A 26587-nucleotide genomic window follows, 5' to 3' on the forward strand; every position below is an offset into this window, starting at 1 on the left:
CGGATGGTCCAGGAGAGGCTGGGCAGGGGAGAGAAAGGCAGAGAGGAAGGCCTGGGAGGAGGAGAAGGGAAGGCCCGGCCTGCTGCAGGGCTGGCCGGGGGAGAGGGCAGAGGTGGACATGGCTTCCCCCACAGCGAAGGTGGCTGATGCTCACCCCTCCACAGCACAGAGCCAGGCTTCCCCACAAGAAGGGGACAGGCAAGGACGTCGCCAGGCCAAGAGGAGATTCAACCACCACCGTAGCCAGAATGACAAGTACCGTTTATTACAGTTACATGAATGGGCCCGGTCACCGGCCAAGTGCCATCCCACGGGCCCACAGAGATGAGCACAGTCACAACCCCTTCCCCACCCCCGAGTCGTGTCCAGTCATACACTCCGGGCAGAAAGTCCCCATACGGAACACAGGGCACGGGTCCCCTTCGTCGGGCGGGGGCGTCTCTCCAAGTCACGGACGGGCCCCTCTCGGAGCGGCCAACAGAGCGGCTGGAACATTGTCAAATTAAATAAGCAAGCACAGGAGTTCCCAGGAGCCAGGGCTGGGGCAGGGTGCGGGGTTGTCTCTGGTCCCAGCAAAGGTGTGAGAAACGGAACATCGAAGGTGTCTGAGAGGCAGGCCTTGGCTCCAGGCCTCCGTGGGGCTCATGGCCTCCGATCAAGCTGGACTGGGGCCGACACAGCTTCATCACCATTTAGGAGATGTTCTTTCGAACTTGGCAACACAGAAATTTACATCAGGCCTGGTATGACCTTGGCAGAAGAACCTGCCTAGGTCCAGAAGAAGTTCAGAAACAACAACAACACAAAAACCCAAACAAACCAGAGGTGCTCTGGCCCCCGAATCCATCCCCATGGGAAAGACGAAGCAGAGCTTTTAGCCAAGTTTCCCAATATCGTTGGCATTTAGAGAACAGGCTGGTCAGACACACGACCAGCACAGAAAGAAGCGAAGGCAGTGGAGTTCACATGACTACTTTATATTAAAGTTTATTACATTTGGAAAATCTACTGTACAGGGAAAAACCCATTGGATTAAGTAGAGTTTTGCCAAAAGCAAAAGACTATCACTCTTTGGAATATTCCTGATTCCGGCCCACAGTCGGGCCACAGGAGCTAATCAAAAGTGAGCCTGGTCCGTCCGTGGGGCAGCTCAGTGCCAGGTATACCCAAGATGTCTCTTGTCACTTTACAGGAGAAAGTGTCCCCGAGAGATGGCATCAAAGGGAGGGCTTGGTCTACGGGAGATTCTCTGGGCCCAGCGCCATCTCTCCCACCCTAGAGTCGTCTCTCCTTGATCCTTCCCAGCCTGAGACACCAGGATTCAACTTTACAGGGGCCTCCCCAGTATCGTAGTCGCCCAGGCCATGGCCCTGGCCCCAAGTTCATGGACACAGGCAGGACTGCTCCAAGAGGTGACCACCCATGGAAGCCGGGAGGGGCCAGCCCACCAGTGAGGCCACCCAATAGACATTCCATACCCTGTTGCACACGTGAGCGACAAACTCAAACAACATACAAACTAAACCTAGACATTGGCTTCTGGATTTGGTTCTCCTAGTCAAAAAAAAAAAAGAAAAGAAAAAGTCTTCTTAATAACCCTGATGCTGTCTCCTGACCGTAGATTAGGGAAGAAAGATGGGGAATAACCAAATCGACTTACTTAACTTACCTCAGAAGTAACAAAGCCTACCGGGCTATGAACAAAGAAACTAAAGGAAAAACATGTGCAAAAACAAGTTGACATCTAAGTTAGACCTCCCCACGAAACAAAGTGAATTCTGACGGAGCCCTGACCTCCTGGCCCTGCTACTCGGCGGGACACACCCCCAGGCCTGCTGGTGTCTACCAGTAAGTGCTACTGACGTGTCCACCCTCAGCCACAGCATCTTTGTCCAAAGCAGCGGGGTCCCCTTCTCTCCAGAGCTGGGCCTGCTCCAGCTTGGAGAAACTGAGTCAGCGTGGCAGGATGCCAGGTGCCGTCTGCGGTGGAAAGGTCAGTCGTTCGCAAGAAAGCCCTTGTGCCCAAGTCTTCAGGCAGAAGTCAGAGAAGCAGAGGCGAGGTCCCCTCCCCGGCGGGCCCAGGACGCCACGGGCAAGGGGAGACGCCAGTGGGGCTGGGCGCTCCGGGGAGGTGGCATGGTGGCAGGGATGCAGGTCTGCAGGTCTGCAGTTCTTCACAGAAGAGGCGAGTAGGGGGGGTCTAGCGAGTGGCAGGGGGAGGGGAGAGGTGTCCCCCCCCCATCAGGCGTAGAACTCCTCCTGCTTAGTGGGCTTCTGGTAGGCCCCGCCATTGGCTTGCTTTGGCTCCTCCAAGGAGTAGCTGCCCTCGTCCTTCTTCTTCATCCGGTACAGCATGAAACCCACCAGGCACACGGCAAAGATGAGCCCCACGAGGCCTCCAGCAATGACCCCTGGACAGGCGGGGAGGAGGACAGAGGCCAGCTCAGCTCAGCTGCTCCTGGGGGCTGAGTGGCGGCCCTGCCAGTGATAAAGACAGCCCCGCCCCAGCCCACCTCCACCGCCCCACCCACTGGAGAGAAAACTCACCTCCCAGCACTTCCTTCCGGTCCAGGAGGCCCTGCGAGGCCCCCGTAGCCCCTGTGGCCTCAGGATCCCCTGGGGCCCCGTTCCGTGAGCCAGGTTCCACCGCGGCCCCGGCTGCGTTCTCCCCGGACACGTCAAAGGTGAAGTCCTAGGTGAGGGCGGGGAAAGGATCAGGTGGGTGGCCACAGCCGAAGCTGCACCCAGGTCCATTTCCAGCTTCCCTGGTCACCCCTGCCACCAGCTCTAGACACGCCCAAACCCAGACCTCCCTGGACCCCGAGGTCAGGTCCCTCTGGCCACATCACACTGGACGCTGCTGGACAGTGGCCAAGGCACCACGTCCAGTGATGCAAAGCACATTTTATATGAAAATAAAATAGGCTCATTTCAGCATAATGTGTAAGACTGCCATGATGCTCTAAGATGAAAAGAGAGCTGGGAGAGCTTTCCCTCTTGCCCCAGGGGCGTATACTGGGGAAGCCCTCTTGAAGGGCCTTGAAGGGCCCTCAGGCTCTGGTCTACTTAGTCTGTCCCAAAGCAGGCTCAGCCCTGTGGGCAGGCGGAGGATGGGACCTTGTCTTCACGGTGGGGATTACAACATGCTCATAGAGTACAAGGGGTCGGGTGTGCCAGGGGACCGGGCCAGCACCCTGCACCCAGGGCACTGCACCCCACGAGGGCCACCCAAGGCCCCAGGAAACGCAGAGGATGACAGTGGGCCCGACACCCACCTGCTCCCCAGAGCCCTCTACCACTGGGACCTGGGTGGAGGGGTCCTCCCCAGCCGCGTTCTCAGTGGCAGGAGGACCTCCATCCTCCATGTGGGGCGTGTGCGGCTCCAGATGGCCCCGGCCTGTGGGAGCTGAGGTCTCATGGTGGTCGGGCTGCACGTCCCTGTGGGGATGGGAGGTGGCGGGTCCCGGGGCTGTGGTGGCTCTGGCTGTGGACACCCGGTGAGCGGTCGGGTGCAGCGTGGTCTTGCTGGGTGGGTGGATGGCCTCCTTCTCCTGGGCGGTGAGGCCAGGCTCTGCCTCTGCCAGGAGCACCGGCCCGCCCCCCTCAGGCTGCTCTCTGGTTGGCAGGACGGTGGTGGAGGCGGCGATGGCGTCTGGGCTGGTGGGCTCTGGAGCCGTGGCTGTGGTCGTCAGAGGCCCCAGTTCCTTCCAGGTGGAGGGTATCTGTGACGAGGTGATATCTGGCAGAGCACCTGTAGGGCCAGAAGCAGAGCTTGTGGGATCAGGGAGGCCCCTGAACATCAAGACCAGCCAAGCTCAGACCCCGGCTCTGACTCCCAGGCCAGCGCAGCAACATTTTCTCCCCGTGAGAAGCCATGGGGCAGAGCTGTGTGTGCATGCTAAGTCACTTCAGTCGTGTCGGACTCTGTGTGACCCTATGGACTAGCTAGGGCTAGGAAAGCTGCCCTTTTCTGCTGCATCTGGAAGGGGAGTTTTCCTGCCACTGCTGAAGCCTGCTCCCTGGGCAGAGGGGTGGAGGGACATCCTCAGGGCCCTGAACACCTTATCCCCAGCACACACACCTCTTGGCCCCTCCCTGCTCCACTTACTCTCCCTCCAGAAAGGCCCAGGTTCCCAAGAACAGAGGCCTGTGTCTTACCTCCCAGATCCCGGGCCCCCTTGCCTAGGCCACTTTCCCCAAGGATGACTGTAGCCCCCGCTTCTGAGGTCTAGTTCAAGAGCACCTCCTCTGGGAGGCCTCCCTGACCACCTCCAGTTCAAGGATTTCACTCCCTCAGGGAAACGGGAAAAGAGGGAAGATAAAGGAACATTTGTGGATGATCGGTACCCCCACCAAGATCTGCATAGTCTCACGGCTCCCAACAACCTTGTAAAGTCAAGATGTTATTCCCATTGTACAAATGAGAAAATAGAGGCTTGGGAGAAGTTAAAAAAAAAAAAAAAAAAAACCTTTCAAAGGTTTCCCAGGGAGTTAAAAAGGAGAACACGAGCCCAAGTCTGTCTGTGGCAGGCAGCCCCCCTGGGAATCTACACCCTGCCCTCCCCTACCCACACGAGTTTTCTCCTTGCAGCATGGACCCAGTTCTCATTCCTGGCATAACCCTCCAGGCCCAGCCTGACCACCACCCTCAGCCCACAGCCTGCTGACATCCTGGAGGGGGCCCCCACATCTACTCACCTGCGCCCGAGCCAGAGAAGTTGTCATTGTCATCCCCAGAGCCATCCTGATCTTCGGGGGGCATGTTTACGGCCACACTGTGCTGGAAAAAGATCAGGGAAGGATAAGAGTGGAGTCTTCACTGGGACCTGCTATTTCGGGGTCCCCATCCTAGGCAGCTGAGTGCCACACACAAACACACACCTCACACACAGCACAGAAGGAAGCCCTCGGCTCTGGGCAGTCCTCTGGTTCCCCCACACACCCCCTAATGCTATGATGACACAGCCCTGGGCTAGGTACTGGGGGTGCAGAAACCCACAAACTGGGGGTAAGGCCCTTGCCCCAAGAAGCCTGCTCTACCGAGGGAGCCCCAGAACTCAGAGGAGCAAGCAGACCACACCATTCCTGGAAACCCAGGCGGTGGCCTCCATGGGACCACAGCCCACCCTACCCTGAGAATCAGGTCCTGGGGGCCACTGGAAGGGGGCTTCAGGGTTCAAGAGTGGGGCTTTCAAGGGCCCCCTGGAAACATCACAACCACCTGGCTCCAGGGAGGCGGTCCCCAGGCATGCTGAGCATCAAGGTGCAGATCCCGAGGGCCCCATGGGGGCAGGGGGTGGGGGCAGCAAGGATGGGCGTGGAATGAGTTGTCTGTGCTAAGACAGGCCTGCCCATGCAGGACAGCCCCCAGGCCTGGCCATGATGCTTGGTCACACACTCAGCCCATTTTCTCATGCACAGGAGAAACTGGGTCCCTCCCTCTTGGGGAAGGAAGGACAGAGCATCCATCAAGCTGGGGACAGATGAGGCTGGTCTAGAAGGGGCCCTGGGCTAAGGAGGCAAATGGGCCGTGGGCTTGGGGTGGGCCCTGTGTGCAAACAGCCGCCCCAGGGAAGCTGCCTGCCTGGGGCGGAGCCCAACAGGCTGCAGGCGCCAAAGTGAACACTCAGACCCAGGCCCTGAGGCAAGGGGCCGCTCCAGCAAGACCAAGGGAGTAGGGGCAGGTGAGGACATTGAACTGGCCAGGGCAGAAACCCAGTCCTGGGGGGACCACACCCACCCCTAACACTGGCTCCAGGAGAACAGGTGAGGAAGGGAGGACCCAGAAGCCGGGTGACAGGAAGAGTAGCCTTAAGTATCCTGTGTAGCAACAAGACTTTGACCCAAATGACCCCGTGCGCGGCAGTCCCAATATATGAGCGGCCAGAACAAAGAAAAAATGAAGAAGCAGGACAGCGTAGTTCAGAGCACACAGGCTTTTGCAAACCCCCTGACCTCTGCCCCTTACTAGCTGAATGGCCCTGAGGACATAGTAAACCTCTTACAGCCTCAGTCTTCCCATTTGTAAAATGAGAACAGTAGTAATATCAAAACCCACACGTGCATGCTAAGTCGCTTCACTTGTGTCCAACTCTTTGTGACCTTATGGACTGTAGCCCACCAGGTTCTTCTGTGAATGGGATTCTCCAGGCAAGAATACTGGAGTGGGTTGCCATTCCCTTCTCCAGGGGATCTTCTCAACCCAAGAATCAAACACACATCTCCTGCAGTTCCTGCATTGCATGTGGCTTCTTTACCACTGAGCCCCTGGAGAAGCCTATCTACAAGCCAGGATTGTTGCAAAAGTTCAATAAGGTTATGCACAAAAAAAGAACCTATCAGAGCCTGGTTCACAGTGGTGAACCCACCACCCAAGCATCCCACCAACAGTGTCTCTAACTTGCTCTCCGCTCTAACTTGGGGAGCAAGAGCCACTCGGCATGGGAAAGAGGATTCTGGGGCCTGTCCAGGAAGAGGAGGGCTTGAGGTGGGTAGGGTTTTAGGAGAAGAGGGGGCAGAAGGGAGCCAGTACATAGGCAGCTCTGTGCAGACTTGTCAGAGGGCAGGCCCCGCCCAAGGCTGGGCTCCAGGGAACTGGCCTCCTCAGCCCAAGAGGCCTCGCCAGGTCCTGGCCACGGGCCACGGGGCCACCCTCTTGAGTGGGGCAGAGCAGGAAGGGACAGACAAGATTTTTGGCCTCCTGAGGCAGAGCTAGACCAGGTGGAGGCTCCATCCAGGGACCCAGGTCTGAGGGAAGCTTCAGACACGTGTAGAAACTATGAGGCTAGAAATACCACTGAGCTTCCTTTGAAAGTACAAAACCCACACTGTACTTCCTCCCATCCCCACAGCCCCCCAAGAAAAAGATTTTGGTCGCTTTGTCTGAGCTGCCATGGCCCATTCGAATGCATAGATTCACCTGCACCCTGGGCCACATCCTGTCTGTGCTGTCCCCTGGGGTGCTTCAAACACCTGCCCTGCCGCCACGGAGCTTTAAGGCTGCCCCAGGCTCCTGGAAGGCGACCCCACTTCAGTAACAAAGAACCCTGCCCCTCAGGCAGGCGTAGAGTGGGTACCCCCACCCTGACATACTGCTGCCCCAGGCCCCCAGCAGATGCGCCTGACAGGACAGCTTGAGGGGGACAAGCATTCAGGGGCCCCCTTCCACCCACACTCACTCACTGAGACCCCCTGCCTTCACTTCACCCAACACCCTCAAAGGTCTGGAGGAGACCCTAGGTGGTGATGCTCCATTTCCCGCCCTTGGAGAGAAAGCTGGAGCTGGAGCTGGGGGCCAGGGCTGCAGCCACACCAGCCTGGACCACACACCGTGAAGCAGAAGGTAGCATCCCCGGGGCCAGGCCCTGATTCACGGACGGGGCCTCTGAAGCCTGCGGAGAACACAGTGCGCTGAGACCCCTTCTATCCTGGAGGCACTGCCTGAGACACAGGCAACGCCAAAGAGGCCCAGCCTCTCACCTACACAGAGGCCCCGACAGGTTAGCAGTTTCCCAAGAGAAGGGTTTCCTCTCAGGACGAGATAAGACTTTGGATTGGCCCAGTCCCTAAAAACAATTTGTTCCCTCATCTTGGCTGGGCTTATCCCGCTGCGATCTTGTTTACACAACAAGCTCTTAAGCAAACACTTTCTCCCCTGAAACCAGCTCCCAGGCCTCAGGGCAGCCTCTCCCCTTTTTGGGCTGGGTATCCACTGAGGGGATGGGCCGCAGTGACCTCCCAAATCTCCAGCCTGAGCCTCCCCTGAGACAGCTGCAGCTCCCAGGGGAGGAAATTAGCAGAAACTGCTGAGGTTGAACTTGCCTCACCAGGTGCCCCGCTGACGCTGGAGGCTGGGAGACTTCCGGTTTCACTCAGCGGCCCGGCCATGCTAAGGGCCTGTGGTCAGCTGCCTCCAGGGCCCAAAATAGGGCTCTCCTGGGCACGGCCTCTTGACGCTGCCCTGAGACCACTTGGCCAAAATGCAGGGATACCAGGGGCGGGTCGGCCCAGTTTGGAACCCACCTCAAGCAGTTTGGGAAGACAAAAGGGAGCCAGCTGGACCTCTAAGAAAGCCTTTAGCCTCTGTAAGGCCCAGAAAACCAGTTTTACATACAAGAAATCAAAAGCCCTATGAGTAGGTCTAGACAGTCACATACTTAGTCTGCTCAAAGGCAAACTTAGTCTGCTGAATCTGGTCCTTCCCATCCCCAGCACAGACACTGGAAGCCCAGGGCCTGAAAGGACAAAGCCAGGTGTGGCTGGGCATCTGGGGCAGATAGATACACAGAGGCTAGGGCACAGGAAGCCCGAGAGGAACAGACAGCCCACCTCGTCTAGGCCACACTGATCTCCGGGCCACACCGAAGCTGTGAGAGGACTCCCCGCCAACCCGAGAGAGGACTTGGGGTTAGGGGTCTGGGAGAGCAAGACAGAGAGTATGAAAGGAGAACCTGGTCTCTTGATACTGGAAGTATTTTCCATCCCTTTCCTCCTGTTAGCCTTTGATTTGAGGCAGGCAGAGCTGAGATTTAGCCTCTCCTGAGATAAGGTGAAGTTGCTCAGTCTTGTTGACTCTTTGTGACCCCATGGACTGTAGCCTACCAGGCTCCTCCCTCCATGGGATTCTCCAGGCAAGAATACTGGAGTGGGTTGCCATTTCCTTCTCCAGGGGATCTTCCTGACTCAGGGATCGAACCCGGGTCTCCTGCATTGCAGGCAGACACTTTAACCTCTGAGCCACCAGGGAAGATAGGGTGGGGTCTTGCCCACGGCCACCGGGCAGTGAAGTGTCTGCACACTCACAGGCAGTGCTCACACCCCCGTCTGCCATCTCTCCCTCTGCCCTGCCCCAAAGGACCACATTCCCTGATAGCTCAGCTGTTCTAAGGGAAATTTGCTTAAGCCTCATCCCTGGTGGCTCAGATGGTAAAGAATCTGCATGCAATGCGGGAGACCTCTGGGTTCGATCCCTGGATTGGGAAGATCCCTTGGAGAAGGGAATGGCAACCCACTCTAGTATTCTTGCCTGGAGCATTCCATGGACAGAGGGGCCTGGCCAGCTACAGTCCATGGGGTCACCAAGAGTTGGACATGACTAAGTGACTTTCACTTCACTTGCCCAAGTCTCTACAATGTTCTGCAGGCCCCAGGAGTCCTGGGATGTGCACGTATTCCTCACCGAGTAAGGGTTCCCAACCCCTGCCCAGCAGGGGAGACCCTGGTGCTGGTCCAGCTTCAGAGGTGGAGAGGGGATGGACAGCATGGCCAAGCAAGGGTCAGGCTCATCAGGGGTTGAGGGTCTTCATAACCAGGCTGCCTGCCATTCCCAAGAGCATGTCAGGACTCTGTGGGCAGAGGGCTGGCAGAGAAGCTTTGAGAAGGCAGCCTCAAGGGGAATTCTCTTCTGGTCCAGTGGTTGGGACTCCATGCTTCCACTATAGCAGGCACTGGTTCCCTCAAGTCCACTCCTGCCATCTCTCACCCGCAACTGGCCATAGGAGGGCCTGGGGCTGTGTGATAGCGTTCCTCCAAGACACCTTGGGCATGTGCATGAAAGTTCCTTGGGACAATCATACATCGTGATACCAAGTGGGCATCTCAGATGTTCAGGTGAGGGGCTTCTACTTCCAGGCTGACCAGAGAGGTTGCCCATTCTGGCCCCTGACCCTTGCCACCCCATCAACCCATAGCCACCAGGTCCAAAGATTATGGTTTCCAACCCACACCCTCAATCACTAACATATCACTCACTACTTGATGTGAGTGATGGATAAACACAAATCCTGTAAAAGCTGAGGTCACATAGGAAAAGTACAATATCATGCAAGGTCACAGATTCTGACAGTAAAGAGGGTCTTCAACTTCAAAATTCAGGGGACCACAATCCAGGGGTTTGCGGGAGAAGAGAGGGTAAGAAACGGTATGATCTTGACCCTGGTGAGCTCTCAGGGTACAGCCCCTACTCCAGGAGGCTTCTGGAAGGGGGAATCACTTAGACTAGGGCACAGAGGGTCATCGTCCTGGAGGCGCTAGGGGAGGATGGTGAAGCCCCCAGCCAGAACCCAGAGAGGTCAGCACTCAGCTCTGAGTCACAACCTCAGCAACACTGCAGCCTCACTGGTATGGCATACTGTGCAGCCAAGCGGAAAAGCGGGGTCTAGGTGTCTGTTGGTTGGAATGCTCTGTGTGGTGACAGAGCTTTGGCCACTGTGGTGGAAGCCCAGCTCCTAAGTCCACAAGGACCAAGTACTGCCCCTTGTCACAGGGCCCAGGTCACCGACTTCCCCAAGCAGCCAGCCTCGGTCAGCGCCGGGGCTGAGGACAGGAGGTGGGGGGCCCAACTGGTTCCAAAAGCCCAGGTTGAGGGGAGAAGAGAGGGTAAGAAACATAGTATTCTTACATTTCATGAGAATGAACGAACATTTCATGAGAAAATGTACTTTTCTCATGAGGCGGCCCTACAATCACGCCGGGATAAACATCCTCGTCCCATCCCATCAAAATCCCACACAATAGCAGGCATTCTTGAGAGGCTTAAATGAGATTCATGGTTTTTTTTTAAATCTTTTTTACCAGTTTCTTGGTCAGATCTATGGATCTAAGGAGGGGGAAAAAAAGCTGATTTTTCCAAACCCACACAATTCTCGGGGGCCGAAGTGTCTAAGCTACAGAATCCCAGCTGTCACCCCTGACCTGTGTAGCAGGATGCCAAAGTGGCCAGAGGGGACATTCACACCATCATCTGCATTCAGGCTGAGGGCTCTCTTCTTTAAGGTCCCTAAGAACTACCAGGAGACTGCTGGAGAGGAAGTCTTCTGAGCTCCATCCCTAAGGCAGATTCAGTGGGTTGGGGGCAAAGGCCTAGGACTCTGCATGTTGCAAGCTCCAGCTGCTGTAAGCAGTCTGCAGACTGCACGTGGAGAGCAATAGTCTGGACAGGAAAAGGTCTCACTGGGAGTGGGCTGGAGGAGATAAGACCCCCCACTCAGGGCCCGGGTTTAAAGAAGAGGTACCAAGTAGCCCCCAAAACATGCCCTAGAGGCAAAGTGATCTGAGAAAGCTCTAGAACATTCTCCCTACACCTCTGATACACCCATTCTCTGTAGTCAGTACACCATGGCGCCTGCTTGGGCTGCAGAAGAGCTTCACCGCAGAGTTGAGGGGACCCCTCCAATCCCAGGAGTGCAAGAAGCAGGAAACAAAGACAAGCCAGACTCTTCTGTCCTGAAGCTGGGCTGGGGCTCCATCCTGCCTGCCTGGGCTGAGCAAGGCCCCCTTGGCTCTCCAGGCAGCTCTCATCTGGTCAGCTGGCCAGATGCAGGCTGAAACCAGCAGGGAGCGAGTGCAAAGCCGTTCCTGCCCTCTCTGGGGACCCCACCAATGAGGTCAAGGAGCAGAGAGGGGACCAGGCGCTGCAGAGCCATGGTGCTGTCTTCCCAGGGTATCTGCACACCCTGCGGTGGCAGGGAAGGTGAATGTTACACATCCCCAGTGCCCTCCTGCCGCCCACCAAATGCCCTGGATGGAGCCCTGGGCAGTGTGGCTTGTGACTCTGCTTTCCCTCATTAGAGGGATCATTTGCACCACTTCTGTTAGCCCTGGCTCACACAGCCTATGCACAGACCACGCAGGCCAAACCCAGAGCATCTTGAATCAAGGCTCTCAGAGAAACAACCACAGGGAAGGATGTCAGAAGGGAAACAGCCCTGACTAGGGAGCCACCCCAGGCTAAGATTCCTTTGCTGGGTGACCTGGGCCTCTGCCGTCTCTCTGGACCTCATTCCCATCTGCATAATAGAAGGGGTTCAGAGCTTGAAGAACTCTAAACCTTCTTAGGGTTCTGACAGGCTAGGCTGGGATCTGCAATCCCAATTCATCAAGAGTGAGGCCAGAGTGGGGGCGGGGGGTGATAACTTGGCCACAGCCAGCCATGCGGGAGTGGGTTAGAGGGGTAGGCCTGCAGCCTAGGGCTCCCTCCCCCTGCCCGGGACGTCACGGTGGTAGATAAATCACTTCCTCTCTGAAGGCTTCTTCCCTAACTTGGGAGCTGTGCTGCAGGTGATGTGTGCTTAGGCATTGAAGGGATTCAGATCTCCCGGCTTTGGCCTCAAGACCCTGAAACCTTCCCCCAACCCTCTTCACTTCCAGGAGGGAGGGGCCCCATTGGTGCCTCGGGACAGCATCAGCATTTCCAGCCCGACAGGCACGGCGATTTATCAACTCACCAGGAACCAAGTCAAGCTGGGACCTGCCGAGGGGTGATGGGTATGGCCCAAGACAGGAGGGGCCCCCGGAACAGACAGGCGGGGAAGGGGGGGCTTCTGCTGCTCTCGCCCTGAGATCGTGCTTCTGTCAGGGCACCAACAGGGCCCCGAGGAGGAGTGCTTTACAGGGGGACCTCCTGGGCACGTACCCCTCACCACCACCCCCCGCCCCCGACAACCCCACCTTAGCCATTTCCACCCTGCCACTAGGAGACAGACCTCAATCCTTTGGGGGATTCCAGGGCAGGGCCGGGTTGCAGGGTGCCACTCATACTTGGCTTAAAGACCCCCTCTGCAGTAGCACATCCTGCAGGGCACTGCGTATCAGGGCTTTCAGAAGGGGGACCCAAGGTCAGGTCAGAGAGCCCTCCTCCCTTGGAGTACCTGGGGTCAGCGCTCTGTTGAGGGAGGGGGGGGTTTCCTGGCAGCCAGAGCCAGCCCCGATGCCCAAGTCAGGTCAGAGCTGCCACCAGCAACCCCCGTAGCCACCCTTCCAGAGGGCTGGCGCCTGCCTTGCTGCTGCGTGCCGAGACTCGTCTTAGAACAGGCCCAGTGACGGCTGGGTGTGGGGCCGTGGAGCTGGGAGACCAGTTCCTCGGCTTTCCTCCGCCTGCCAGAACCTGGGCCAGGCAGGGTAGGATTCCACTCGGGCGTTGAGCAAGGCTAGCTTGGCCCAGCCTGCATCCATGTCTGCTGCTGCTCCAGGATCCAGACAAGGGGGTGGGCAGGGGAAAGGGACCAGACCCGGAGCTGGAGAAGCTGGGCTCTTCTCCCAACTCACTGGGTGACCTTGAAGAGACACCTTGCCTCAGGCAGCCTCTCTGCAGAGTAGGGGCTTGGCCGAAGGCAGCAAGAGGGCTCCGAGACCCAGGTCTGTGACTAGGGAGTCAAGGCCCACCCTGGAGGGGCAGCCAACCCTCAAGAGGGACTCAGCAGTAAGGGGCACTTGATCACAGTGATTCAGGGTCACCCGTCTCCACTGCTCCAGAGGGTGACGGCCTAGACAGGAGGCTGGAGATGTCCCAAACCGAAGTGACTCTGGGGATGGCAACTGTCAACCCACAGGGACAGAGACAACAGTCCAGACTCCCATAGCCTCTTCCCTCCTCGGCCCAGGCCATCTCAATGAGACAGCTAAGGGCAGAAAGCTCATGGCAGGATCCCCAAGTCGTGCCCGCCGCCCCCCTCCCCTCCATGAAGGCCCCTCAAACTGCTCTCTGGCTGATTAATCTCCAAATTCAGCCTGGCCTGGGGACCTGATACCTCTGGCATATGGACTTCGAGAGCCATCCTCCCCCTGCTCCGGCTAAATAAAGTGTCCTCAGGTTTCAAGGAGGCAGAAACTTGCAGCTTTTGACACACCTGCAGCCAGACAGGGCTCCAGCTGTGGGGATGGGGTGGGGTGGGGGGACGAGGCGGGGAGCACTTCATCCCCAGATCTCCCCACTGTGCAGTTGCAGACCATCCCATTTAAGATGCAAATGCCTCTAGGAGGGCTGAAGGGTGCTAGTCACTCACAGGAGAGCAGAAATCAGCTCTAAGGGGAAGGGCAGTCTGGCACCAGGGCACTGGGGATGGATAGGTGCTTTGGAAGATGTGAAGGGATTGCAAAAAGGAGGCTGAAAGATGCCAAGAGCACATTTTTTAACCTGTGTCAGAACACTGTTGCCAGCCAACCCCACACCCAAGAAAGGACGATGAAATTCCCTTTGCTCCTGCTTAAGTCACAGGTGTAGATGGCTTCTCTTCCCACGTCCAGAAGGAGAATGGGCCAGTCTGGGAACCTGCCTCCGGGATCAAGTAGGAGACAAACCAAGTAGGCACTAAGGCTGCTCGAAGCCCAGAGACACAGGAAGGTCAGCGTGTCCTTGAAGGGTGTTCTACGGCAGAGTGGAGCCAGTACTTTCTGGCCTGAATGATGGAAATAAGAATTTTCAGTGAAAGCCAGGTGCCAATAGGTTGGGCCCTTTCCTCAGACTACTGGTAGGACCCTCCCCTAACCGACAGCAAAGCAGCCTGAGCCCCTTCACCGTCAGCCTGCCCTCCTCCAGAGGCTCTTGATGGCTGGAAGGTGCGCACAACTTCAAATGCCCGGTGCTGAATTCCCAGGCCCTGGCAGCCTCTGCACAAGGTAAGTGCTAAGTTGGTTAAAAGGAGGACTGTGGGACTTCCCTCGTGGTCCAGTAGTTAAGACTCCATGCTTCTGATGCAGAGGGCACAGGTTTGATCCCTGGTTGGGGGAATTAAGATCCCACATGCTGAAAAGCACAGCCAAAAAATTTAAAAAAAAAATTTTTTAAATAAATTAAAAGTTTTAAAGGAGGACAGTGGACTGTCGCCCCAGTCTGAGGAGCTCGGAGAAACCCCAGAAATGGGACAAAGTCATAACACCTGCTCAGGGCTCAAAACAGCTATGAGGCAGAAGGAAGAACCAAGGATCTGACCTGGGCTTTGGGGGTCACTTGAAAAATAGATCTGACTTAGGCCTTGGGGCAGAGGCAGGGAGTTGGGCAGTGGTGGGGACAGTGACCACAGCTAATATGTCTTGAGTACTATGTGCCAGGTACTAGTCTAAGCACCTTACCTGAATGAATATACTTACACCTCAGGATGACCTTAGATTCTAGTCCATACCCATCTTACAGATGAGGAAACTAAGGCAAAGGAGTCAAATCATCTGTCCCAAGGCATACAGCCACTGAAGTGGTTAGAAAGAGGGTCTGGGGCCAGGCAGTTTTGCTTAGGGCTTCTCTGGTAGCTCAGAGGGTAAAAGAATCTGCCTGCAAGGCAGGAGACCCAGGTTCAATCCCTGGGTCAGGAAGATTCCCCTGGAGAAGGAAATGGCAACCCACTCCAGTATTCTCGCCTGGGAAATCCCCATGGACAGAGGAGCCGGGTGGGCAAAGAGTTAGGACACAACTGAGCGACAGACACACACAGTCTTGCTCCAGCAGACATGCAGTTAACCACCCTGTCACAGGCAAGCTCGAGGGCTCTCTGGCCCTCAGGAAGAAAACAGCCATCATTTCCACTGGAGGCAGCACAGGAGAAAGTGCAGAAGGAAAGAAGACCCTGGCGTGGGGCCTTCCCCGTCCACCCTGCAGCCCAGCCCTGCTCCCAGTCCAAGGCACCCCTGAGTCCACAGTTCTGCCCACAGGCTACGGTCCCCCACAGCCACAGAGCCCCGCTCAGCTGGCCGGAGAACCCACCCTGGTACCCTGGGGTCCAGGTTTACCAGACCTCCTGCCACTGCCTGCCAACCCAGCCCACACCTTCCCGGGGCAGGAGCCAGCCCCTGGCAGAGGCTCAGGCAGAAATGAGCAAAGTCTGGCCTGCCAATCAAGGCTCATATTTCTGAGAAGGGGCAAAAGCCATGTTTGCAGGCCTTGCTTCGTCAGCACTGGGGTAAGACCAGCCGGCCATTCACGCTGAGTGCCGATCCCACACCCGGGCCAGGTCAGACTGAACCCCTCCCCCAGGTCAGGGCCATGGGGGCTCGCTCCAGGGGACTCCCTAAGCAGTGTCAGTCCCAAAGCTCTCCCAGACTTGCTCCTCAGAGGCCAGATGAGGAAGCCGCTCCCATCCCACCATACACGGTATTTCACAGGATCTTTCCTAAAGCCCTCCGAAGCAGGACTTGAAAAATCGCAGTTTTACGCAGCAGGAAACTGAGGCTTCGCGGCAGGTGAAGAATCATGAACAAGATGCTACAGGGAGGAGGCGGTGAGCCTGGTGACGGTCAGGGCTGGCCACACTCCGCGGCCTGTGCTCTTCTGGCCTCCGTACAACACCTCTCTCTGCTCCGATACCTGGGAGAGACTAACTGAGGCAGACCTGCCAGCCAGTTCTGGGTCCCACCTTGCCTGCCCAGCTCGAAGGCTTCAGGACCCCAAATGGGGCCCCAGACCTACCTCAAAGGCAGGCAGACTCAGATATTCAGGCTCAGCTGCTGCCACTGAACTGAACATCCACCGGATACCCAGCCCCTAGACAAGGCTCTGGAAGGATGATCCTGTTCCCGGGGTGGGGGGGTCGAAGGGAGAGGGGTGAAGTTGGGGGTTCCCCACTTCTCACAGAATTCCCAGAACCCAGGGGGGCCTCAGCTACTGCTTCAGGCTCACCATGAAGACCTCGGAGTCGGCTTCCTGGCCTGAGCCTTCTCAGAAATTCACAACAACCAGGCCTGCTGCTCCAGGGACACTCTGCACCTACCCTTACCCCTCAGACCCCTGTACCCTGCTCCCCAGGGCCTGGGGAGTGGGTGGGCGGGAGAGAAGGCAGGGGCAAAATCTGGGGGTCTCTGCTCAGCCTCTCTGGCCCCATTCTCGGGCCCTAGTCAGCCAGGAGGTCAGGTCCCCCAGGCCCTACCCACCCTCTCCTGGAGGAGGGAGCCCACCACAGACAGCAGCGTCCCCCAGCACTTTTCTCTGGGAGAAGCTGGAGCAACGTCAGCCTCCACCACAGTCTCAGAGGCTCCCGACACACCCTGGGAGCCCAAACCTGGCCACTGTCCCTCCAGACACTCCCCAGAGACGGGACTCCGAGGCCCCGGCTCGTGCCATAGGCAGCAGGGGTGCTGAGAAGCTGCTGGAAATTAGAGCCAACGCAAACTCTGTGCCCCTGCCACGGGAGGGACTGCCACAGTCAAGTCCCCAACCAGGTCAGACGCGGCCAGGGCATCACATGTGGTGTGGAAACTGCAGGGGAAGGCCTCGGGTCCTCCTGAGGCCTCCTGGGGCCCAGCACACACTAGCAGCTGGGGTGGCCAAGTCACCTGAGCCCTTCAGAAGTTCCCTCCCACCTCCCCATGTCCCACCCACCCTGCACCAGGCCCCAGAACCCCATCTCCTAAGCCTGCTGTGAGAAGGTGGGGCAGACGGCACCCCACGAGGGCCAGCATGGCCCCGGGACGCACCAGGTAGCCACGTGGGCAAGACTGTGACTCCAACGTCCCGCGGTGCGACAAGTCTCTGAACACCTCTGGAGATGAGTGGCGCCCAAGAGTCATCCCAGAGCAGGACCGGCAGCCTCCCCGAGTCCTGCTGCCTTCACTGGGGAGCCCCTGCCCTAATTCGGAAAGCGTCCCGCCTCACAGCCTGCGCTCCTGATTGGAGGGGCTCCGGGATGAACCCCTTTCTCAGGGTAAATGGCCTCTGGCTGTCACTGTCCCTCTGGTCTGTCTGCACAGACTGATCGACCCTCCTGCCTGGTCTCAGTAATGGCGCCCCTCTCTCAACACGCGCCCCTGGACCAGGTGTGGACCTTTCTCCAACCACTCAAGGCTGTGCACACAGCAGGCACCCAGGCTCGGGGCTTCAGGTCTGGTCAAGCCAGGGAGACTTCACAACCCCCCTGCTCGAGGCAGAATTCTCCTGAGGCAGCAGGCCCAGACGCCCACCAGTCCCGCGACACAGTCACCAGATGTCGATGTCACCAACACCCCGATGCGTGGCTGAGCCTCTGCCCACCCGCGCTCCCAGCACCCTCCCATTTCACACGTGGGCTCACCGAGGCCAAGAAAGCCCCGAGCAGGATCACTCAGCAGGACAAAGGGTCAGGGCAGGAAGCCAGGCCCCCGAGCCCTAGCCGGCCTCGCGCACAGTGGGCTCGAAGACAAGGCTGGTTGGATGAGTCTCCAGGGAGGACTCATGGGCTGGGTGACTCAGCTGATGAGCGGAGTGATAAGCACGCCCGCCCTCCCCACTGCCCCAACCTGCCCAGCACCGCTTCCGCTCCTGCCGATGAGCGGACGGGGTTGGGGGGGATGGGGGAGGTGGAGGTGGCCAGGGGCCTGGGTGTGTGCAGGGAACACCACCCAGCCCGTCCTTGCCCAGGGGCCTCCGTCCACCTCCAGTTCCCACACTGAGCCCTAAGTCCACCTCCTCCAAGCAGCCTGCCCTGATTTCTGCCCCACAGATGACCCCTCAGTCAGCTCATGCTCCCTCAAGTCCCTGGAGGAATAAAGTGGGCTTGAGCCCCTGCTAGGTAGCCCCCAGTGCCACCTTCACCCTTCCCAGGACAAGGTATGTCTGCTGAAAGCAGGGAAGCGAAGGGCCCTTGAGTGCCTGGGGGAACTGAGGTACGGAGGGGCAGTGACCTGCCCGACCACACAGGAGAGGGTTAAACTGAGACCAGGAGGGACCTGGTGTCCTGGCCGCCCTTGTCTGTAGGAATAACTTCCACGGACTTCTAAAGCTGCAGTTAAAAGGGAAAAGACTGTTGAAAGGGAGGGAGAAAATGGTTTCCTGCGTTTTGTGGAGGAAGTTGCAGACGGGTGGTGAGCAGGTTTCCCCAAATCTCAGACTGCAGCCTAACCTACAGGCAAGCTCAATGGGGAAATCAAGTTAGGACGGGTCAGGCAGGGCCCAGCCATAGCTGCAACCCATGCAGTGGGCCCACCACTCCACACCTGCGTGAGCATGCACATGCACACACACATACACGCACACACACACAAACTGTCTCTCGTGGGGCTGCAAGCCTCAGGTGAGTCACTGGGAAGAGGAGTTTTTCCCAGGGCTGAAGGCCAAGGAAGGAGCAGCCTCTCCATATAATTAGGCAGAACCACAGAGCCATAGACACAGGAGAGAGACCCTCAAGGCTTCTCTCTCCTGACCCGACGACCCCGCTAGACCCATCTTGGCTCCCCAAAACAGCACGGTATGACAGACAAAAGGACTCTTTCAGAGAAAGCTTAGACCACCCTGCCCCGGGTGCCCCCTCTGGGTACCAAGTCCTGGGGAGCTGACCAGGTGTCCCTGTCTTGGACCTGGGCATGGAGGGGACTTTCCAGTGCTGACATCCCACCCAAGGTCAGCATCCTGAGGACAGGAAGAGGTGGTAAGCTCTCACAAAGCCCCTCTGGGGGGCAGTGGAGGGGGCTCCCGTGTCTACCTGGAGCCGGAAGTTGCAGAGTTGCTAAAGTGACCCCTAGCACAGGGTCATGTCCTTGTGCAGGGGGACGCCCACATGCTTGCCGCCCCTTGGCGCTGCCAGGGCAGTCATGGCAGCTCAGAGAGAGGTTCCAGAACGTACCCTCCCATCGAAAGCCCAACCTCTGCTGGAACAGCTGAGAGGGAAATGACACCGCGCTGAAACTGTTCCAGGGTACAGGATCCTGGCGCCAAAAGCCCTCTTTCCACAGACTCCGTTAATCCCATTCCTTCTCTCCAGACACATTTACGCAGGCCCTCAAGGAGTGGCTTTCAACCCAAGCCTCCAAAATTCGTTGTTGAAAAGGAGGAGGAAATCAGGAAATCATTTGTTCTATAAAATTCCCAGGGTTCTGGGACTAGAAATCATTTAATGACCAACTCTTCATGTGGCTGTTTTCACAGCAGCATTGAAAAGGCCGGGAGGTGAGCCCAGCACAGGAACCAGGAGTCCTGGGTTCTGGTCGCCCCACAGGAGCCACAGTGCCCACTTTCCAGACTTATAAAGGATCTACTAATCCCACAGACGTCTCCCCAGTGCCCACGATGAAAGTCAGCGCAGGCTGGCTGCTACCCTGGGGACAAGCACAAGGGCAAGCCTGGTAGGTTTCAGCCAGCCTCCTATGCTGGGTTCACGGGGGAGACTTGCCAGTCCTTCCATTTCTTCACGCCATACACATGTGCACAGGCGTATGTACAGATCCTGGTTCTTCCACATTGGCCCCTTGTAGGGGCTCACCTCTGCAGGCCTCATCCACAAAATGGGGACAGTGACATACATGATAAAGGTTTGGGGTAAATATGAAATTAGGATGCAGGCAAAGCATATAGCACTCAATAGTAGACACTCGAAGATGACCCTAGGGACTTCTCTGGTGGTCAGTGGTTGGGACTCTGCTTCTGCGAAGAGCACAGGTTACCCTGGTTGGGGAACTAAGATCCTACATGGCCTCAGGCAAAAAAAAAAGAAAAAAAAGATGACCCTAATTCTTTCAACAGCCAACTTTCCTCTCGCATTTTCATTACCAAACACTTTCACACCTTCATTATGAAATGAATACACAAATGACAGAATAAGCTTTGCACGGGACATCAAGACTCAGCAGTGAAGTGACTCATCTGAGATTACATGGTAAATTAGTGGCAAAGCAGAAACCCAGTCCCAAAGCTCTACCTTACCCAAAGTTGTTTCTGGCCTGTCAAACAGTATGCATGAACTGTCACCCAAATAAAACACGGTGAGAAAAGGGAGACAGGACCCAAGCTAAGAATGAGGGCCCTTGCCAACCAGGATTTAGAGTGAGCTAGTCTCACCGGGTCCAGGCTACCTGTGACTGGCAAGTCACTTACAACTTCAGCCAAATGGAAGAACCGAGAACATGGGGTCATCGTCAGGTGCTTGTTTCAGAGGTCACTGACATCTGAGTCCCGCAAGGACCTCCCTTGACAGCCTCTTGGTTATTCTAGGTAGTATCGGGACAACACAGAGGCCCCAGCTGGGCCTCTGAAGGCACAAAATCCATGTATTACATATCATGACTGTTACAGGTGAGACCCTCACTCAGCACTGAGAACTCTTGTCTTAGAAATAATTCTAACAAATCCAGCAAGTTCCTTAGTACCGCTGGAGAAAAGTGCCAATTAGAACTGAACTGAAAAGCTGCCGGCTACACTTTAGGTCCACAAATGTCACTTTTGGCTGCTATCAGACAGGGATGGGAGAGGATAAAGAGCAAACCAGAATTCCAAGTGTACCAACATGAGGGCACCAGGCCCAGGGGCAAAGTGCTCTTCAGAGCTCAATAAACCCAGGAGATGAATGCCATAACCTAACATGGTGACAGCTATGGGGCCCCTGGCATCCAGAGATCAAACTATGCTTAGGACTGTTTTGTTAATAAAGGAAGAGAAGTAAGTGTTTCAGAAAGTCCTGCCCAAAGTAAGAATATTTTTTAGGGTAATACGGCTTCTCAGCTTACTGAGAAAACCTGGATACCAAGGATACCTCATTCTCAAGGGATTTTGGAATTCAAGATTCTGCTGCAATAAAAAAAAAAGATTCCTCCATAAATACGCCTCCAAAATTCAAGCTTTTCATTAATTTTTTCCAGGCTCCTCTCCCTTCTCATCCCTCTCCCCACCAATCTGGGTTAATGAGATCTTACTGGAACCCACCATGAGCCACAGGTAGAGACTCAGACCAGCCCCACCCTCCCTGTGGAGCTGAAGCCAGGAGTGACATCACCTCGAGGAGGCTTGGAGCCCAGGCAGAGGCAGTCAGCGCCACCCCCCCCCCCCCCCCCCCCCGCCTGCCCCCGCCCCCGCCCACTCCACCAGGCCGAAGGGAAATGTCTCTACTAGCCCCCATAATTAAGGCAAAAAGGGATTTTATGCCTTTCAAGAAAGGGAAGAGAGAAAGAGAGGGAAACAGCAAATAACTTTCCAGAACAAGCAATTTTTCTTGCATGGCAGAAACAAAAGACCACGGGGATCTCACACAGGCAAAACCACACACAGAAACCTTTTAGACAAACCTGTTCTCGTCTCTTGGGAGTGGTTTTGAGCAACCTCCTGCTCCAGCAGCCTTCCCTTGTCCAAAGTCAGGCGCCCAGGGTCACACCCCACCTCCCTGGTCCCCAGGGGATTCTGACCTGCTTCCCATTGGAACCAAAGTGAACCCTGAGAGAGGCCAGACCTCTGAAACTGGTAGACACCTTCTCCTATCCTGGCAAATCCCACTGCCATATTTATTTCAGGAAGAGGGCAGAAGAGGGCTCTACTTTTGCCCCCACTCTGAACCAAATACAGACAGCCACTATAAAAGGGAGAGAACACGGCTGGGAAAGAGAAACCAGACTAAACTTTGTAAATAGGGGGGAAAAAACCAAACCCTAAACTCTGAGCCAGAGTCTGACCCCAAAGATTAGTGCTTTCAGGCTCAGCTCAACCACTCCCTCCAGGAAGCCCTCCCACCACCACAGCTCTAATGAGTCTCCCTCCTCCCACCCAGCTTTCCCCCCCCCTCCAAACTTAACTGCCTCTGGCTCTGCTCTGCCTTTCCACAATGTTTCAGTTTCTAGCTGAGAAAAAGAGAAAAAAAAACCAGCTGTCTGCTCCTTCCCAGCACACAGGAAAACTCTGGGAAAGTGGTCCTCAGAGGATCTCTAATCCCATCTGCCTCCCAGTGTTAAAGCCCGCTCTGGGATCCCCGCTCAGAAGTATGAATGGCAGCTTCCCCTAGGCCAGCAAAGAAACCGCCGCTACCACTCCTGACTCTGGCTGGAAAGGGGTGAAGTACTGCTGAGGCCCCGTCTTGAGCCTGGAGAGAGCGTGGAGCAGCCAGGCAAGGCCAGGTGGGCCAGGGAGGTGAGCCAAATACCTCCACCCTCTTCTCCAGAGTATTAGCTGTGGGTTCAAGATGCAGTCTGAATCCCTAAGAAGCCACCGCACTTCAGGAGTGAAGGAGAAGAAGCCAGATGCCAACTTCTTGGGTCTAGGAGCCAGGAGTGCTCTGGACACTCCGCTCAGAAATCTTCTCTGTCCCCATGGCTCCCCGAGAGAGGGCAACCCACGGGCACACACTCCAACTCATCATTGATCCAAGAGGCATTACGGACCAGTTCCTCGACTCCAAAGTGTTTCCAAGCAAAGCAAGAAGGCACTTCACAGATCCACCTGAAAAAACACCTCACCTGAACCAGACCCTGAGAAAAATACCCCAAGGCTCTCAAGAGCTGGGAGCTACCATTATTATGGAGGGACACGCTTACGGAGAATTTTGGCGTTGCCCAGAGACTTGTCCAGATAATAAATTATAAGGAGAGGGCCGGGGTACCCGCGCCCCGGGAGCCGCTCCTTCCCCTCCCACGTGCCTCCTTTTGCCAGAGCTAGGGAAGTCGAGCCGTCCAGATGTGGTGGCCAGAGACCGCCACTTCCGGAACGGCAAGAGCCCCTCGTTCCGCACCTCCCCTCTCCATCCCCCCCGGGGATGGCCACACGGCCCGCGGGGAGGACCCCAGGACTCCAGCAACGGGTGTGGGGGCTGGGCGGTGGACGCGAGCACCCCGCGGCCAGCGCTGACACCTGGCGGCAGCCCAGGTCCCAGGCCACTTTCGGGCCGGCGCTGCGGGGCGGTTCCCAGGAAAGGGTTACAGGGGCCGAGAACAAAGCGCCCCCTTTGGGGAAGGCGGGCCAGTGGACGGCGGCTGGGGCGGGAGACCACTTTCTGGGGACCCTCAGGATGCTCTTTGTCGGCTAGGTCCTTCTCAGAGAGGGGACCCACCCCTCGCCAAAGGTGGATGCTGTAGTCCTTCCCAAAGGCCTCCCCTCCAGCTCCCGGCTCCACATTTGTCCCCCTTTTCCTCCAGCTCCGCTGGGCGGGCCAAGGGACCCGCCTTCCCTCCGCGCGGCTCCAGCACAAAGCCAGGCCGGGGGAGGGGAAGAGCCATTCCAGGGTCCACTAGAGTGGAAGCCGCTCGCGCGCCCCGGAGGTGCCCAGCGCCGGCTCGCGCCCCTCCGCGGGCAGCACAACTTCAGCAGCCCAGAAGTTGGGTTCTTGCAGATCTCTAGCGTGCCGGGGCCAACTTCCCGGAATCTCCCGCTACCAACTCGGCCTGGCTTCTCTGCGGCGGCCAACGGATAGCCGAGGACCCCACCTCCGCCCGCCCGCCCTCGTTCGCCGCGCAACCCTGGCTGGGGCTCCCGAGCGAACACGCCCGCCTGCTCCCGCACCGACAACGCGGCGCCCAAACTTGCCTCCGCCGAGGGGCCAGGAGCCCGGGCTCGGCGGGTCTGGTTTGAATTAGGGTCCGCGGGCGGGGCGCAGCTGCCGCGATCACAACATCCTCCCGGGTCACCGGCGGGGGGCCCGGCCGCAGCGGTGCCCTGGACGACCGGTTGGGAGCCGGCGACCCCAGGCGCCTTCGCCCGTGGAGCCGTTCCTATATAAGTGCGGAGCTCCCACGCAGGTTCCGCTCCGCAGGGCTCCCCAGGCTCTCGCCCAGAGAGGCGAAACCCTCACGGCGCCCCCGCCCCCCACACCCCCATGGCAAGAGACATTGGAGAGGGAGTCCTGATTTCGGGACTCCGGGGCCCGGAGCCCGCCGGGCTAGCGCGGGAAGAAGGGAAGTCCCTGCTTCCCCTCCCCCTCCACGTGTGCAACAGCCGGCATCGGCGGGTCTGCCAGCCCCGGCTTCCCGCCGCCTCGCAGCCCGGCCCCGGGCCGCACTCACCGGGAGGGCCGGCTGTAGGCGCAGCGCCAGCGCGCAGAGCCACAGCCAGAGCGCCGCGCGCCTCATGCTGCCCGGACCGGCGGCTGGAGGAGAGCGGCGAGCTGCGCGGGTCAGGGCTGCGCCGCGCTGCGCGGACTGCGTGGGGCTCCGGGTAGGCGCCGTTGGTTGCGCTGCGCGCAGCTCCCTCGAGCGATGCCCAGCGCGCGGCCGTCCTAGGTGAGGTCTACGGATCCGCCCGCTGCTCTCCGCTGCCCTTACGGCTGGATTCCTCTCGGATCAGCTCTGCTCCCGCCTGCACCTCTCCCGCCGAGCTCCGCCTTATAATAAACCCGCAGGCCCTTAGCCGTTGCAAAAACTAGCCCCCCACCCCCAGCTCTCCAGGTCTCGGGGCCAGCCCTCGTCCCCACCCCCTAGGACCCCGCCCCCAGGGCCCCGCCCCCTGAGCCACGAGGCCCGGCCCCCCCCACCCCAAGGAACGCCCCAACCACTGCACCCCCCCCAGCCCCGCCCCCGGCCCGTGACGCGGGGCTGGACCTCGCCTACCTGCGGAGCCCTGGTCCCCCGCGGGCCGTGGCTCCCCCGCCTTTCAGCTCCGCGGCCCCCAGGTTCCCCTGTGGTGGGGGCTGGGCGCAGTCCTTGCCTCCCTGGCCCAGGGTTTGGAGGCTCTGCCCGGGAGAGTGGCGGGAGGGGCGGTAGTTGGTCGTCGACTCTGGGCTCCAGTCTGCAGCGCCCTCTGGGAGCGGACGCCGAGCGCCCTCCAGGTGCGTAGGACTCCCAGGCAGGAACACTTTCGGAAACTGTTGGGGGGGGGGTCCCCGGGGTGATGGGGCCTGAAACCGAGGGACCCTTCCCTGGCTGTGGATGGAAGCGCTGTACGCCCTTCACCCAGTCTGCCAGTGCTGGAAACTCGGAACCTTATTTTACACAAGGGGAGGGGCAGTTAAAAAAAATTTTTTTTTAATTGAAGAACAACCAGCCACCTCCGCCTGCCGATGGGGGGAAAATTTTTTAAAAGGACTTTTCATTGTCTTTCTATAGAAAAAAAATATGTGAAATAGATCGCCAGTCCAGGTTCGATGCATGGGACAGGGTGCTCAGGGCTGGTGCACTGAGATGACCCTGAGGGATGGGATGGGGAGGGAGGTGGGAGGGGGGTTCAGGATGGGGAACGCATGTACACCCATACATTCATGTGAATGTATGGCAAAAACCACTACAATATTGTAAAGTAATTAGCCCCCAATTAAAATAAACACATAAAATTAAAAATTAAAAAAGACCTGATTTAAAAACAAAAAATGCCCTCTCTTCATCCTCTGGGGTAAAAATAGAAATAAACGGCTCTGTGCCGAGGTGACCTCCCACCTGCAGATCTGAGAAGCATCACTGAGGTTCTTGATCTTCATGATTCCCCGAGAAACCCTGGACCTGTGTTTGCATCACCAATCTGGAACCTCGGTGCAAAAAGACTAGGGAAGGCCTGCGGGTGTGGTGCAAACAACCTTGAAAGAAAAGGTGAAGCACTGGCCCAGCCCTGAGGGCAATCTGATAGGCAGGAGAGACGGTGCCAAAGGACCTTGGACCTGGACACCAAAGATGGCGTCGTCCCCAGGCAGAGGACACGACCCGCCCTGGCAGAAACTGGGAACCGAAAAACTCTCCCTGACTGCTTCTTGGCCTCTTGGGCAGTCTCCTGTGTTTCTCTTAAAACGGATTAAACATTCCTGAGTCCTGAGTTTTGCAGGCAGGGACAACTGGCTGCTGGCCCGTGGATTCTTCTCCATCCTGCGGGTGTGCCCTGAACTAAGCAGCCTCCTGTATCTCCATCTTAGCCTCTCCTCCATCAGACACTGAAAAGTAGTGAAGTGAAGTCGCTCAGTCGTGTCGGACTCTTTGCGACCCCATGAACTACATGTAGCCCACCAGACTCCTCCATCCATGGAATTTTCCAGGCTAGAGCACTGGAATGGGTTGCCATTTAAGTAATGCCCCCCAAAACAGCACTCAGCCATGGTTTTGCCTCTGCTTCTGTATACCTGTTTGACCTCAGGCAGCTCTCCCTTTTGGGGGGTCTCAGTGTCTCCAGGTCTGTCTGTGGGGGATGGCAGATCCTCATCCAGGTCCTTGGTGCCAGATGCAGGGTCTCTAGAGCCCTGTTTCA

The 26587-nt window shown here is 57.5% G+C and overlaps 1 protein-coding gene across 1 annotated transcript; it reads right to left on the bottom strand.

Annotated features, from left to right (window-relative positions):
• Positions 1–244: 244 nt before the first annotated feature.
• SDC1 (syndecan 1) lies at positions 245–24791 on the bottom strand. Its single transcript, XM_043917222.1, has 5 exons — positions 24427–24791; positions 4699–4780; positions 3276–3751; positions 2548–2692; positions 245–2411 (listed from the first exon to the last, which is right to left on the bottom strand). Exons 1-5 carry the CDS (start codon positions 24490–24492, stop codon positions 2242–2244), a joined length of 939 nt encoding a protein of 312 aa, XP_043773157.1. The 5' UTR covers positions 24493–24791; the 3' UTR covers positions 245–2241.
• Between the last annotated feature and the right edge of the window lie 1796 nt (positions 24792–26587).

The sequence above is a fragment of the Cervus elaphus genome, chromosome 11 (genome assembly GCF_910594005.1).
Source record: "Cervus elaphus chromosome 11, mCerEla1.1, whole genome shotgun sequence".
NCBI classification, from domain to species: Eukaryota; Metazoa; Chordata; class Mammalia; order Artiodactyla; family Cervidae; genus Cervus; species Cervus elaphus.

Coding starts and splice junctions, on each gene's coding strand:
- SDC1 (XM_043917222.1), bottom strand. CDS start 24,492: ATGAGGCGCGCGGCGCTCTGGCTGTGGCTCTGCGCGCTGGCGCTGCGC. Junction 4,781..24,426: donor GCCTACAGCCGGCCCTCCCG/GTGAGTGCGGCC, acceptor ATCTTTTTCCAG/CACAGTGTGGCCGTAAACAT. Junction 2,693..3,275: donor TAGAGGGCTCTGGGGAGCAG/GTGGGTGTCGGG, acceptor GCCCTCACCTAG/GACTTCACCTTTGACGTGTC.